The 14,445-nt window shown below is 42.9% G+C and overlaps 3 protein-coding genes across 3 annotated transcripts; all 3 read right to left on the bottom strand.

Annotated features, from left to right (window-relative positions):
• On the bottom strand, positions 1 to 405 carry LOC102420469 (keratin-associated protein 2-4-like). Its single transcript, XM_006094985.3, has one exon. The coding sequence runs from the start codon at positions 403 to 405 to the stop codon at positions 1 to 3; it is 405 nt and encodes a 134-aa protein (XP_006095047.1).
• A 5,785-nt stretch (positions 406 to 6,190) lies between these two features.
• Positions 6,191 to 6,784, bottom strand: LOC102420156 (keratin-associated protein 4-12-like). The gene has a single exon (XM_023759069.1). The coding sequence runs from the start codon at positions 6,782 to 6,784 to the stop codon at positions 6,191 to 6,193; it is 594 nt and encodes a 197-aa protein (XP_023614837.1).
• Positions 6,785 to 9,670: 2,886 nt separating this feature from the next.
• Positions 9,671 to 10,214, bottom strand: LOC102419842 (keratin-associated protein 4-6-like). Its single transcript, XM_006094983.2, has one exon. The coding sequence runs from the start codon at positions 10,212 to 10,214 to the stop codon at positions 9,696 to 9,698; it is 519 nt and encodes a 172-aa protein (XP_006095045.1). The 3' UTR covers positions 9,671 to 9,695.
• Between the last annotated feature and the right edge of the window lie 4,231 nt (positions 10,215 to 14,445).

The raw sequence follows: 14,445 nt of genomic DNA, 5'->3' as shown, positions 1-14,445 counted from the left end.
TCAGCAGCAGCAGGAGGGGCATGTCCTGCAGGTGGTGCGGCAGGGGGCAGGCTGGCAGCAGGGGGGCCGGCAGCAGGGCGCCTGCACACAGATGGGCTGGCAGCAGGTGGAGGCCCAGCAGCAGGGGCGGCAGACAATAGCCGTGCAGGACGTGGGGCAGCAGGCAATGGGGCGGCAGCAGCCCTCCTGCAGGCCACAGGGGTCACAGCAGATGGGGCGGCGGCAGGGCTCACAGATGGGGCGTGTGCAGCGGGTCACACAGGTCACGGGGCGGCACACGGTGGTCTGGCAGCAGCAGGGGCGGCAGCAGCAGGGGTCTCGGCAGCAGCAGGGCTGGCAGCAGCAGGGCTGGCAGCAGCCTCCCCCACAGCTGGAGCAGGTGGAGCCACAGCAGGAGCCGGTCATGGTGGTGTCTGGGGCTGGGCTGGGTTGGACTGGTGAGAGGAGTTGGGTGTTCTCAGGTGTGAATGTCTTCCTCCCCTGCGGGGTCCTTTATATACCCTGGCCTGGTGCAGATGACCCCCAGCCACAGGGTCACGTGCTGGTTAATTTCCTGGCCAATTAAGTGAGGATTTAGCATTGACTAATGGTGCTTTTGGTTACCCTCGCCTCATACCTGTACATGCACCCATACCACAAATGTTTTTCCTTTTTTTGTATTGTTTATTCTCACCAAATCTAGACATTGGATTAGATTCTGATGAATTTCTTTGTGAATATTTCTAAATGAAAGAGAAAAGAATGTGTTTTCTAAACCAGTATAGTTTCTAATCACTCTGCCCTGTGGCCCTAAAGTTAGTATTTTATTCATGGACTTCAAAGACTCTCATAATTACTCCCCAAACAGTGACTTGCCTTCTCTACACGCATGCACATGACAGTACCAGGTTAATAGCAGCACCCCAGTGCCGACCGACAGTCATCTGCTTCCCAGATGTCCCTTCCCACCACTCACTGAAAGGCAGGTTTTCTCAGGAGGAGGGACCACATGGCACCCTGGATCTCTGCCACCCTGGTTCAGTAACTCCTCCCACCCCTGGGCTGTCCTACCGTGATTGTAATGCCTCCACATTCACCTGGAATATCGTTCTCATCCTTCCAACCCCAAATCAACATCTACCTTGATTGCAAAACCCTCACCGAGGATCTGTTGCAGTTTGTGTGTTTGTCATTTATTTGGGATTACTCATTGCACATGTGCAATCCAGGAAGGGACTGTGGAGGATGTGTAGGCCTAGCCCCTCATTACAGGAGAGGTTATGGTCACACAGTTAGGTCCGGGATCCAGGTCTTCTCATTCCTCAGAGAGCAGCCTCCATGAGATTTATGTTGACCAGGCTCGACCCGAGTCTTGGGATGGAAGAGAGACCGACTCAAGCCTTGAAGTAAGTAGTGTCATTAAAAGTGATAAGGGAAGATTATTAGGGAAATGCTTTACCCCATGACAGCTAGTCAGACCTGTGCATGAGCACAGAGGTTTCTCTCTCAGGATCAGCAGAGCTGGACTGTGGGGTGCGGGGTGGGGGCTGCTTCTTTTCTGCGCGTCCGTCTCAAAGTGTAGTCTGGTTTCCCTTGGGAACTCGTCATGGCACGGTGAGGTAAGCATGTGCTTGTCTCATTCCTTCTACTGTTATTTATCTGTACCTTCACCCTATATCTTACCTTTATAATGAGTGCCATAAATTTACTTCTTACCGGTGAAGTAGATCAACACTTTTATTTGGATTTGAATTTTTTTAAAAAAGAAAGAAATCTTTCCCACTTACTCTAAGTGAAAAAAGGAGGGCCAAGAGCTTGCAGACCACCAAGCCAATGCTTTTTAATAGTCGTTTGTCCTAAAATTACCTTCTCTGCTTCAAGGGGAAGGCTTTTTGTTCTTGTCATGGGTAATTAATTCTATTTTTGCTTTGATGATATTCTGGAAGATATAGATGTGAATTATATATACCAAGTTCATTCTCTGTATTCCTTATGCCAAGATTTTCTCTTGGCTTCTTTATAACATTCGTTGATTTTTTTTACTGTATAGATTAAATAATTCTCTGAGGTAATGTGGCTAGAATTACATGTAATATTCTAGGCAAAGTCATATTATAATCTGGTATGAGGATAATATTTTCTGATTTGTTAACAAATAGCCTTTTTATTTAAGACCAACATTCTATGGCCATTTTTGGCCTCAGCCAAAACAGTCCTTTGAACTGATATCATATAGCATAGTTTTATAAGGTATTTTCTTTTATTTTCTAACCAGGCTCTTACTGGAAGCTTACACCCATTTTCCTCTAAGTACAGTTTATTATAGTACTATAATGTTTTGTTTGCTGATATTGGATGCCAGCTTCCATTTTTCTTCCCACTGTGTAAGAACTTTAAGTTATGATTAGGGAGTATTTGGTATGTTCCAGGGCAGGGGTCCTCAAACTTTTTAAACAGGGGGCCAGTTCACTGTCCCTCAGACCGTTGGAGGGCCGGACTATAGTTTAAAAAAAAACTGTGAACAAATTCCTATGCACACTGCACATATCTTATTTTGAAGTAAAAAAACAAAACGGGAACAAATACAATATTTGTATTTGCATGTGGCCCGCGGGGCCGTAGTTTGAGGACCCCTGTTCCAGGGACTGTGGTAGGTATCCTTACCTACCTTATCAATCATCATAACAATCGAGTTAGGTATTATTACCTTCACTTTATAGATGAAGAATCTGAAACTTATAGAGGTTAACTAATTTGCCCAAAGTTACACAGCTCAAAGTCTGGATTCAACTTAAGCATGTACAACTCTTAAGCCTGTGTTTTAACAAATATGCTTGCAAAAATGCATGGGATTGCCCTTCAGTATAACATAGTATTTCACTTTGTATTATTCATAAAAACGTAATTTTATCTATAAGCCCAGAAATTTATTAATCCATGTCCTTCAGAAAGTTTATTAAAATAAAACCAACCCTGGCACAAACACTTGGGCACTCCTTTATTTTCATTTTCTTTATAGAAAACTATCTGCTTAATCTTTTCATACTGATTGATTATTAAGCTAGTTTCTCATTGCCACCACAGTTGCATTAGTCAGCTGTTGCTGCATAGCAAGCAACCACAAACTCTCAGAGTATACACTAACAAGTATTTATTTCTTAGTCATGTGTCTGCAAGTCAGTTGGGTTTTGGCTGTTTAAGGCTGGCCTTGCCTTTTGGCTATGGGTTGGTTTTGAACTTTTTTCCGAATTAGAGTTGCCAGATTTAGCAAAAAAAAAATACAGGTAACTCAGTTAAATTCTGTTTTTAAATAACAAATACGTTTTTAGTAATAGACATGTAAGTATTCATTGTTTATCTGAAATTCCACTTCTGTGAGCTGTGTCCTGTATTTTCACTGACAACCCTACCTCTGACAGCACCAGCACCAGGGATCAATCCCAGTCATGCCAATATATTTCAGGTCTTTGCTTGGGTCATGTCCTCTAACATCCCATTGGCCAAAGCAAGTGACTTGGTGAAGTTCAAACCAAGGGGTAGAGGGTGGGAGAGGCTACTACTCCTTCCAGGGGGTGTGAGGGGAAAAGAGTAAATATTAATGAAGAATGATATAATCTACCAGAGCAGTGAATTAGTTAATTTAATAATCTTTGTTGTGGAGGTTGGATACAGCCTCCTAGAAAATCAAGTTAGATTATGTTTACTAGGTCTCCATTTACGAGGTTACTTTCATTCATTGTCTTCTTCTTTCTGGTCAGCCAAGAAATGTCATTGATTAAACAAAGACTGCCTGATTTCTCTATAAGAAATTCATGTTGTCAGTCTCCTGTTGGTTTATATTTGATTAGATGTCCAAAAGAGAAACACCAATTTTATGAAAATGTCTTTTGAGTTAATCAAATATTTAATTAGAAATTATATTTCATTGCCTAACGTAAATACCACTTATTCCAATGACTAGCAGGTGAAATTTCCTTTTGGGAAAAATTAATGAAGGACTTCAGTAACACAGATACTAATCAAGTATGAAATCCCCTTCTGAAAACCTATATATGGATATTCTGGATATAAGTTTTAAAGTAATAAATTTCTGAGCTTAAAGGAAAGAAAATAAAAATCCCCAGGTGCCAGAATGAAGAAGGAACTTAAGATCAGACTATTCCATCTGGGATCTGGTGCTGCAGTTTTCTTAGGATATGAACCAATGACTCCGGGCCAGGGTTTTAACTTCCTCCCTGGGCCAAAAGCCTTTTACTTGGGGACCATGAAAACCTGAGACTCTGGAGGGATCTCTCATCTGACATAGGAGAACTGGAAAATCTCAATAAGAGAAGCCCAGTTCATCTTGTTCTTTGGTGAATGTCAATTGAAGAAATAACAATTCTATATTCAGAATTGAAAGCTTACAATTTAAGTGAGTTTGGATTCCAGTTTTAGACTTCTCTGTGGTGTGGGAATCCCAAGCTGAGGAAATTATTTGTCTCATGCCAGAGAAACCCCTGGGACTCCCAGCAGTAGCAAAGTCAAAACCATCATGAAGATGGAGGTCCATTTCCCTGCGTGATACGTCATTTTTTTTTATCATGAGTTAATATTCTTCAGAAATTGTTTGTATTATAAGAATTTCATTTTCCTTGGATGTGGAAGTGTCCTTATGCTTTTATTTTTTATAAATTAACCAATTATCAGTCTTATGTCTGAATAGTGCGATTTCTGCTCTTCTTAGTTTGTTTGGTGTTATGGTGACAAATCTGACTTTTCTCTACTTCTTCATCCATGTGATTGCCTACCCTCTTCCCCCTGAACCTCTGTGGTTCATTTGGATGACAGTGAAATAGTGGCTCCCCAAGCCTTTGCATGGCATTCCTTGATCAGATCACTTGGTTGGGGGAGGAGATGGAGGACACTGGACAGTAATTATTCCTTTAACCCAAAGTAAAGATCATCTTTGGCAGGTGACCCAATTGTAGTATGTCTTCCTAAATTAAAGAGCTGTTCTGAATTCTCTGTCTTTTGAGATTCACAACTCTACCTCTGGGTCTCTTTTAGCTTCTACTGCAAAATTTCAATAGTCTTAATTTGTTTATAAAAAAGAAGCAAAAAAGATGGTACTATCTGCCTCTTGACATTTTTACTTTTTCTTTTTTTTTTTTTTTTTACCATATAATATCTCGGGTGTGTAGGGGCTATACCGTCTCTGTCATTACAATGAGTTGATAAGAAATTCTCCCAACCCAGGGGTAGCTGATGTCAGCTGGGGTTGTTTTGCAGTCTGGAAGTTCTCATTTTCCCTACTTCTTTGTTTTACATATAAAGAGCTGTCATTACCTGTAGCCCCATCTCTGCCAATAATTGTAGCTAAAATTTGCTGATTGTAATGCATACACACAAGGATCCAACATTCCTGCATAAACGCTTTTACTTAGCATTCAGATGAATGTAAGATAGGGAGAAAGGGATCCTCAGGACTGACATTGGCTTGGCGGAACTTCCCCACACGGGCCAGCAGTGTCTTGTAGCTCTTTCTGTCAGGAGTTAGATTCTACTTCTCTACTCTTTGTGTCTGGTTTGGCCTTGTGTAATCCATCATTACACAACATGGTGGATGAGTTGTGTAAGTTCTGGAATTTAAGCCTCAAGAACCCTTGAAACTAAAAAAGTGATTTCAACATGGGTTGTTCTTTCCGTATCTGCCTAGTTACTGCGTAAAATGATCATAAAAACAATAGGGAACAATGCCAATGACTTCTTATGTGCCAAAAAGTTTATTAGAAAGCAGAGAAACAACAAAACATGAGAAATTCACTCTAGGAGAATATACAGGGTATAAATGGACCCCAGGTCTGAGAGTGTCAAATCAGTGTCACTCATGGGTTGCAGATGAGGCCCGCCTTGCTGGAAGGATAATCTGGAGCCCCCAAAGGAAGATAAGAACGAGAAATTTGGAGGATTGGGATAATTTCCTATCTGGTGGATTACAAATTAATACAGAGTTGGTCGAAATCAAAAGGAAATGATAGCAAGGGAGAGAGTTTTAAATGAACCAGAATGTGCTCACAAAGGCATTGGGGCGGTGGTGAGCTCATTGGATATGAAACCCAGCCCAGTGGGTGACATCAGCCAGATCCCATGTGTCCTAAGGGCCATCACAAGAAGCCTATACACCTGGTGGACAGACGTACATGGAGATGACGGTTACAGAGAAGGGGGCTCAGCAGTCAGGGATGGCACAGCACATGGGGCGGGGGCAGGTGGAGATGACACAGGTGGGGCGATAGCAATTGGTGGGGCAGGAGACCTGGCCACAGACTGGGCGGAGGCAGCAGCAGGGGCAGCAGGAGGGCCGGCAGCAGCTGGAGCCACAGCAGCTGGAGCCACAGCAAGAGGGGCGGCAGCAGCTGGAGATGCAACAGGAGGGGCGACAGCAGCTGGAGCCACAGCAGCTAGAACCACAGCAAGAGGGGCGGCAGCAGCTGGAGCCACAGCAGCTAGAACCACAGCAGGAGGGGCGGCAGCAGCTAGAGCCACAGCAGCTAGAACCACAGCAAGAGGGGCGGCAGCAGCTGGAGCCACAGCAGCTAGAACCACAGCAGGAGGGGCGGCAGCAGCTGGAGATGCAACAGGAAGGACGACAGCAGCTGGAGCCACAGCAGCTGGAGCCACAGCAGGAGGGGCGGCAGCAGCTAGAAATGCAGCAGCTGGGGCGGCAGCAGCAGGAACCACAGCAGCTGGGGCGGCAGCAGGTGGTCTGGCAGCAGCCTTGGCCACAGCCCTGGTCAGAGCAGACGGAGCCACAACAGGACATGGTGTTGGAGGATGGAGGTTCTGGGTGAGTTTCCAGGAAAGTGAGGTTCGTGTGTTTGGGGGTCTCCTTGGCCCACACCTCCTTTTATACCCTGCTGAAGAGCTGCTCTCACTATGTCATTATTTCCTTATTTTTATTTACCCCACTAGAAAGCTTAATTATTTAATTTCATAATTGTGTGTTTCTGGTGAAGTACTCAAAAAATGGAAGAAATAGCACATTTCCCTTTTCTGGTAAGTTTCTGCATTCCAATTAAAAGACTTGTCACATTTTTTTCTTAATGGGTGTCACCTTTGTTTCTGACCAATGCAGTGACTTTTACAAGGCACTTGTCACATGACTCTGACATTTTGTTTTTGAATGGGACATTTCCTCCTATCTGTACTGCTCCATGAAAATCATGGAGAATGGTTCTTACAATGCTAATCTATCTTTTGTCGGCAAAGATGAGGGGAACGCGTGCTGGTCAGGGGAATAAGAACCATCTATAAGGAGGATAACTGATCCTGTGTGGGCATCTTGAAGGGTCAGGGAAATAGCTGGACCCTAAGGAAGTTTCAAATTCTGTGTCTGACTTTATTTCACTGTTTCAAGCTGAGGTACTTAGCATTGGGTCTGTTGTATGTTTTTCACGATAGGCATTGACGGTGGGAAATTTTTTATTTATCTTTTGATTGTTAAACCTTCAAAATGGGTATTTTATTACAGAAGCATTTGTTGTATAAACAATATTTGCAATTATCAGGCCTTCAGTACCATGTTTCTATGACAAAACCGAGGCTGTCTTACTCTGGGCACATCATGAGAAGGCAGGCTTCTTTGGAAAAGACGGTAATGCTGGGGAAATAGAAGGCATCAGGGAAAGAGGAAGAAAATATGAGATGGATTGACTCCATAAAAGAAACCGTAGGAATGAGTCCATAGGAGCTGAGCAGGCCTATTGAGGACAGGACACTGTGGACGTCACTCATTCATAGGGTCGCCAGGGTCAGAGCTGACTCAACAGCATGGAACACACACACATCCAAGACATGCTGTTGGGTACGATGGGGGCATGATGAAAACCCCTCATAATCTTTCCTGTATAAGAATAAGACATGGATGGGGAACAGAGTTTGGCATCAATTAAAATAATGGGACTTATTTTAATTAAGTAATTAAAATAAAAATACAGTATCTGTGTAAGTAAAGGTGGAGGGAATATTAACATCTCTCATTTGTGAAGTATTCACTCTGTACTAGGCATAAAGCAGCAGTCGGCAACCGGTGGTCCGCGGGCCACTGGTGGTCTGTCAGGTCCAAAAGGTTGGCGACCGCTGATATAAAGTACTGTGTAGTCATGTTACTCTCTTAGTGGAATAGGCAAAAGAAACACAGAGAAAGTACGAGAAAAAAAAACTTGTGTAAGCCCAGCCGGCGTGGCTCAGTGGTTGAGCGTCAACCTATGAACCAAGAGGTCACAGTTCCCGGTCAGAGTATATGCCTGGGTTTCGGACTCAGTCCCCATAGGGGAGCATGCAGGAGGCAGCTGGTCAATGATTCTCTCTCATCACTGATGTTTCTATCTCTCTCTCCCTCTCCCTCCCTCTCTGAATTCAATTAAAAAAACAAAACACAAAACTCTGTAAGATTAAACAGAAAGTAAGCTTGTCTTAATCTCAGGGCAGCTGAGGAAGGTGCCAAGAGTAACACTTCCAAGCCTTTGCCGAAGCTGTCTCATCCTCCCGGAATGTTTCTTCTTTCTTGTCAGCTCTGCGGACTCCCATTCATCTGTCAGAAAGCCAGCTGACAGTGCCTCCTCCTCAATGATATCCTTTCTGAAAAACTACCCCATGCACATGTGGTTGTTCCCTGCATTGTGCCCCTAATTTAGCGCTCTATCAGTTTTTACTTCCGTCTCTCCCCCAGTTGCAATGCGGACGCCCTGATGATATGAGTGATAACATTTACTTTGTCCCATCATGTTCCAAACACGGCTGGGGCAGAGGACACTAGTGACCAATGTCTGTTGAGTAAACGAAGGCTTTTGATGGCATAGGAGCATGTAATGGTCCTCTTAAAATATGTAATTTTTGACTGATGGAGAAAAAAGGGAGAAATATTCCAAAGGGATCATAGTTACACTCAAGGAAAGTCACATTTATTTATTTATTATGTATTTTTTAGCTGCATTTTATTGGTGAATAAAGAATTCTGAAAGATGGTGTTTTAAAAGATCATGTTTTATATTCAGTCTTTGTAAAAGATTTGTTTTTAATCTTTAATACATTCAATCTTTGTAAAACTTTCTTATTATAGTCATGGGGGCACCATGACTTCAATTGCATTTTCTCCCCTAAAGACCAGAAAATGATTAGTTGATTTGCCTAAGACTAAAAAGGTCTCTAGAGAAAACTGATGACCAATGACATTTGACCTCTGTTGGAGGTTGACTAGTCTCTGCTGTCTGTCCAACAGGTACAGGCAAACTACAATTACCCAGGACCCACATATAAAACCTTTAAAAAAAGAGACTAAAATCACATTTAATTTTCAGTGCCCAGAACAAAGAGGTTTATTTCGGTATAAGAAAATCTTTGCAAAGGAGTACAAGAAAAAGGGTTCACTGGACTTCCATGTCAGAGGACTTAGAATCTGTGGCCCCACAAGTGATGGAGACAGTCTTCAAATTCCTTAAGCACGAAGAATGGATGTCTTGGAGATAAAGGGAGAGTTGTTGGGGGAACCTAATTTATTAGAAGGTTCTGAAGGAAGGAAGGAAGTTTGGATGGAAGTTAGGATGTAAACAGAGAATCAGTAGGGCTGGGGTTTGCTACAGGATCCAAGAGATCAGTTACACATTTTTTGAAAAGCAGAGTCTGCATCTCTGGGGAGGGAGGCAAGGAGAAAGTGGTGTGTTCAAAGCAGAGATTCAGCAGTCAGGGATGGCACAGCACATGGGGCGGGGGCAGGTGGAGATGACACAGGTGGGGCGATAGCAATTGGTGCAGCAGGAGACCTGGCCACAGACTGGGCGGAGGCAGCAGCAGGGGCAGCAGGAGGGCCGGCAGCAGCTGGAGCCACAGCAGCTGGAGCCACAGCAGCTGGAGCCACAGCAAGAGGGGCGGCAGCAGCTGGAGATGCAGCAGGAGGGGCGGCAGCAGCTGGAACCACAGCAGCTAGAACCACAGCAAGAGGGGCGGCAGCAGCTGGAGATGCAACAGGAAGGACGACAGCAGCTGGAGCCACAGCAGCTAGAGCCACAGCAAGAGGGGCGGCAGCAGCTGGAGATGCAACAGGAAGGACGACAGCAGCTGGAGCCACAGCAGCTAGAGCCACAGCAAGAGGGGCGGCAGCAGCTAGAAATGCAGCAGCTGGGGCGGCAGCAGCTGGTCTGGCAGCAGCCTTGGCCACAGCCCTGGTCAGAGCAGACGGAGCCACAACAGGACATGGTGTTGGAGGGTGGAGGTTCTGGGTGAGTTTCCAGGAGAATGAGGTTCTTGAGTGAGATCTCTCCTTGCCCTCTGTTGCTTTTATACCCTGCTGAGGGCTGCGGTGACCATGTGCAGGCCCCTTCTTGTTCTTGTTTATTCTCGTTGAAAATCAGTTAGTTTTAGAAAATTAGATAATTGTGTTTATCTGGTAAATGTTCCTATTTATAGGAACGGCACCATTTCCTTTTCCTGTAGTATAATGAGCTGTCCAGTTTGGTTAATGCAGGTGAATCAGCGCCCATATTTCTCTGTCCCATGTGTTTTCTCAAGTAGACCCATTCATTACATGACACCACTTCATTGGATTTTGCAAGAGTTAATTTTTCATTTCCCTATTTGACTCCAGAATAATATGTTGAGAATGGGTTTATGGTGCTAAATCTCTGCTGTCAAAGAGTAAGTCATATCAGGTACTGGTAGTAAAGTAGGTGGAAGACCCATCTTGGAAAGGGGGAGGGGCAGTTACTTGTCTGCAATTAAGAATACTGTGATTCCTGTGCATTTCCTGGATTGTCAGTGAGGTATGAAGGATCGAAGCAAAGTTCCTATCTGTTTTTTCTTATTGAATCTATTTGATTTAAAACAGTTTGAAAATATGGCAGACCACCTCTCACCTGTTAGATTGTCAAAAATTCAAAATTTGACAACATTCTCTGATAGTGAGACTATGTAAAAACAGGCACGCTTCCACTTTTCTCAGGAAGATTTGACAATGGCCAGCAGCTCCAGGCCATATCCATCTTCAATCCCAGGACCTGGTGCCTCATTGGAATTATGAGGCCCAGTTCAGTTGAGCGACATCAGCCCCACTCCATGTGCCCTAACGGTCCACACAAAAGGAGGGTCTGCATCTGTGAGGACAGAGGTAAATGGAGACGGTGGTTACAGAGCAGGGGGCTCAACAGCCAGAGGAGGCACAGCTCAGGGGGTGGGGCAGGTGGAGATGACACAGGTGGGGCAATAGCAAGGAGACCTGGCCACAGACTGAGTGGAGGCAGCAGCAGGGGCAACAGCAGGGGGGCAGCAGCTTGAGCCACAGCATGAGGAGCAGCAGCAGGTGAACACACAGCAGCTGGGGTGGCAGCAGGTGGTCCTGCAGCAGGTGGTCTGGCAGCAGCCTTGGCCACAGCCCTGGTCAGAGCAGCCAGAGCCACACAGGAGCTGACCATGGTATCAGAGGAGGAGGTTTTGTTATTTGTAGGAGAGTGAACTGAGCAAATTTGAAGTCCCTCTGCTGTATGTCCTCTTTCATACTATGCCGAGGTGCTGTGTCCAGGTCCTGGACCATTTTCTAGTTTATTTTTCTAAATAAATATTAGTCTAAAATTAGAGCATCATGTTTTTCTGGTTAAAGATTTTTAAGATGAAGAAAAATACGATTTCTTTTTTCTGATGTGTTAAGATTTTCCAATCTGGTCTTTCTCAGCATCGTCTTTCCTACTTTCTTGTTGGTCAAGAAGGGCCATCACATGATTCAGTCACCTGTGATCTGTATATCATTCCATGATGCTGTTTGGATCAATTATTCTCATTATGCCGAGATCTCTTTGATGTTAAAAGAGAGGCAGAATTACAGTAGGGAATAGAAAGAAAAAGGCTCACCTTTGTGAGTTACCTGTGTGCAATGAGGAAGACAGAACCTATCTGTGAGACATAGATGCTCATTAGATAGTGGACTCTCTGGCTGCCCCAAAATATGTACCAAGTACTACTTCCTGCATTCAATTGGAAACCGTTGCCAATGACTCATGGTTTTTAAATATTAAAAGATACTCTCACTCAATATGGAGCAGTGTAAGCACCAAAATGAATAATGGCAGTAATGGATTTTAACTCGTTAAATAAAATAAAATCTATGACTCCATAGTGAGACTAATTAAATAAAAAATATTTTTAAAAGGAAGATGAGACAACTATCTATGATAGTAGAATATCAACTAATAAATGTAGAAGAATAAGAACAGAGTTACCAAATCATCATTTACAACCCTCATAATAAAGCTTGATTCCAGTAAATATTATCAATGGATGCTATCACTGTTGGGTAAAAGTTTGACAGGTAATAGGCTATTTTCACACTTTCAAAATAGTTCTCCATCGATTATTTATTACTTTCAAAGGAAGACATACTAGCTGTACTGTGGAGAAACTTGAGAGCATAACCTTCACCACGGGATCAACGTTAACATTGTTAATATGGCACAAACTGACTGTCATTTAGATGTTAGACATATGTTAGGTAATAGTAAGGTATCAACATTTAATTTGCTAACTGTACTGTGGTTATGCAAGAAAATGTTCTTAGTCTTAGGATATAAATCTATCTGTATCTAAGCAGATCATTATCTGTCTATCTACTTACCTGCCTACTCATCTCTCTCTATATGAAACAAAATGTGTCAAAGGGTTGAATCAGGGTAAAGGCTAATGGTATCAAAGAGTTATTTGGCACCGCTCTGTATATTTGAAAAAATTCAAAAATAAAAAGTTAAAAAGTATCAAAGGGGATTGGGATTGAAAATCATTTTTTCTGCAGTATTAGTGTATTAAAAATAAGTACTCTGTGTCTTTGGGGGGGAAATACGAAAGTATTTGATACAGTTTACTTTTTAGGAGCCTCTACTCCAAGATCCCTTTCTTATATAGGGTGTTCCAAAATTCACGCAAGAAGTAATTTTGATAGAAAACACAGGTTTATAATTAAAAATTGTACATTTTTTATTGATTCATAAAGTATACAGTTTAGGGTTATGTATAAAATAGCACATCGGGTAAATGGCCTCCACAGCTTTGCTGGCACATACACAAAGCCGTGGTCTTCATTGGTCTTCATTGTCCCTGCTCCTGGGCCATAATTGGTACTTGGTAATGCTTATCAAATTGAAGGGATTGAAATCAAAGGGCAACAGATATTAGAATCTGATTCAATAAACCAAGTAAAATTAGGCTTTTATTTTTTGTTGTTGTTGTTAATGCTCACGCAAAATTCAAATCTTGCGTGTATTTTGGGACACACTGTATTTCTAAACAGTGCAGTAAACTTTCTTCTTCTTGGGTCCCTGATCATATAGGACTTCTGGCAGCGTGGCTGAATAAGCTGCTATGGACAGGTCTACTTTCTGGTACAAGCGAATAGAAATGCTTTAAAAATATTTTTAAAATATTTCAGTTACATAGCTGAACTTAAAGAGAAGAAAGGTTCTCACTTTCCAGTTACAAAAAGGGAACTCAAACTGCAAACAGTAGCTGATGTCCTGTGGCCTTTGGAGGATTAGTATCTAGTAACAGGCTCTCAGAATTGGGGGCTGGTAGTCAAAACCCAGGATGATGCCAGAAATGCTACCTCAGGCTGTCACAAGGCCAGATTCAGAATAAAGTTTGCATTCTTCCCTTGTAAGTAAGATGGAGACAAGAAAAACTTAGTCCGCCCACAAGGGATTATAAGTGGTAATCAAGGCTCCCATGAACATCTCAACCACAGAAACGTCACCAAGCTTTCTGTTCTACACTATATGCATAGTGAGGAACCTCAAGGAGAAGAACTGACTATTGCAAAATAGCGAGTGTCCTTGGACTCATCAGAAACACAAGTAAAAATCACAGCACACAGAAATTACCCCCATAAAAGTACAACTTGAAAAAGCATTAACCACAGAACAGATAACCCGCTAAGAAATCACACAGAGACTGTATGTAATGTCCATAGGGGAGATGTTATGAAATACACAGAAAATAACCCACCATAAGTAGCACAGTAGATGCAGGAAAAGGAAGTATAACCTCCAAGAATTTAGATAATTGAAGATCTGAAGGAGACTGTACAAACATTAGGGTTCAAAGAGGGTCTTGAATCTGTGGCTTGAAGTGTTTCAACGGTTTTGTCAAATTGCCCATCACTGTCTCTTCATTCAGAGCTTCTGCCCCATTCTCTCTTCCTGGGACCCTGGCTTACACATAGCTCAGACCTTTCCCTTGTACTCCACTGTCTCATGTTCTTGTCTGTACCTTTTACCTTTTTTCTCTCTGTACTTCAGTGTGGATATTTTCTGCTTCCAGTTTGCTCTTTCTCTCTTCTATTCTGTCTGACCTGCTCAATCTAATCTATTCCGTCTAATCATTTATTGAATTCTGAATTTCAGTTTTTGAGTTTTTTAGCTCTAGGATTTCCACTGGACTTTCGTTTATCTT

This window comes from Myotis lucifugus, unplaced genomic scaffold, assembly GCF_000147115.1.
Source record: "Myotis lucifugus unplaced genomic scaffold, Myoluc2.0 scaffold_146, whole genome shotgun sequence".
NCBI classification, from domain to species: Eukaryota; Metazoa; Chordata; class Mammalia; order Chiroptera; family Vespertilionidae; genus Myotis; species Myotis lucifugus.
This window is presented reverse-complemented; position numbering and strand designations above follow the sequence as displayed.

Bases quoted from the DNA above. Each gene is read 5' to 3' on its own strand.
- LOC102420156 (XM_023759069.1), bottom strand. From the start codon at position 6,784: ATGTCCTGTTGTGGCTCCGTCTGCTCTGACCAGGGCTGTGGCCAAGGC.
- LOC102419842 (XM_006094983.2), bottom strand. From the start codon at position 10,214: ATGTCCTGTTGTGGCTCCGTCTGCTCTGACCAGGGCTGTGGCCAAGGC.
- LOC102420469 (XM_006094985.3), bottom strand. From the start codon at position 405: ATGACCGGCTCCTGCTGTGGCTCCACCTGCTCCAGCTGTGGGGGAGGC.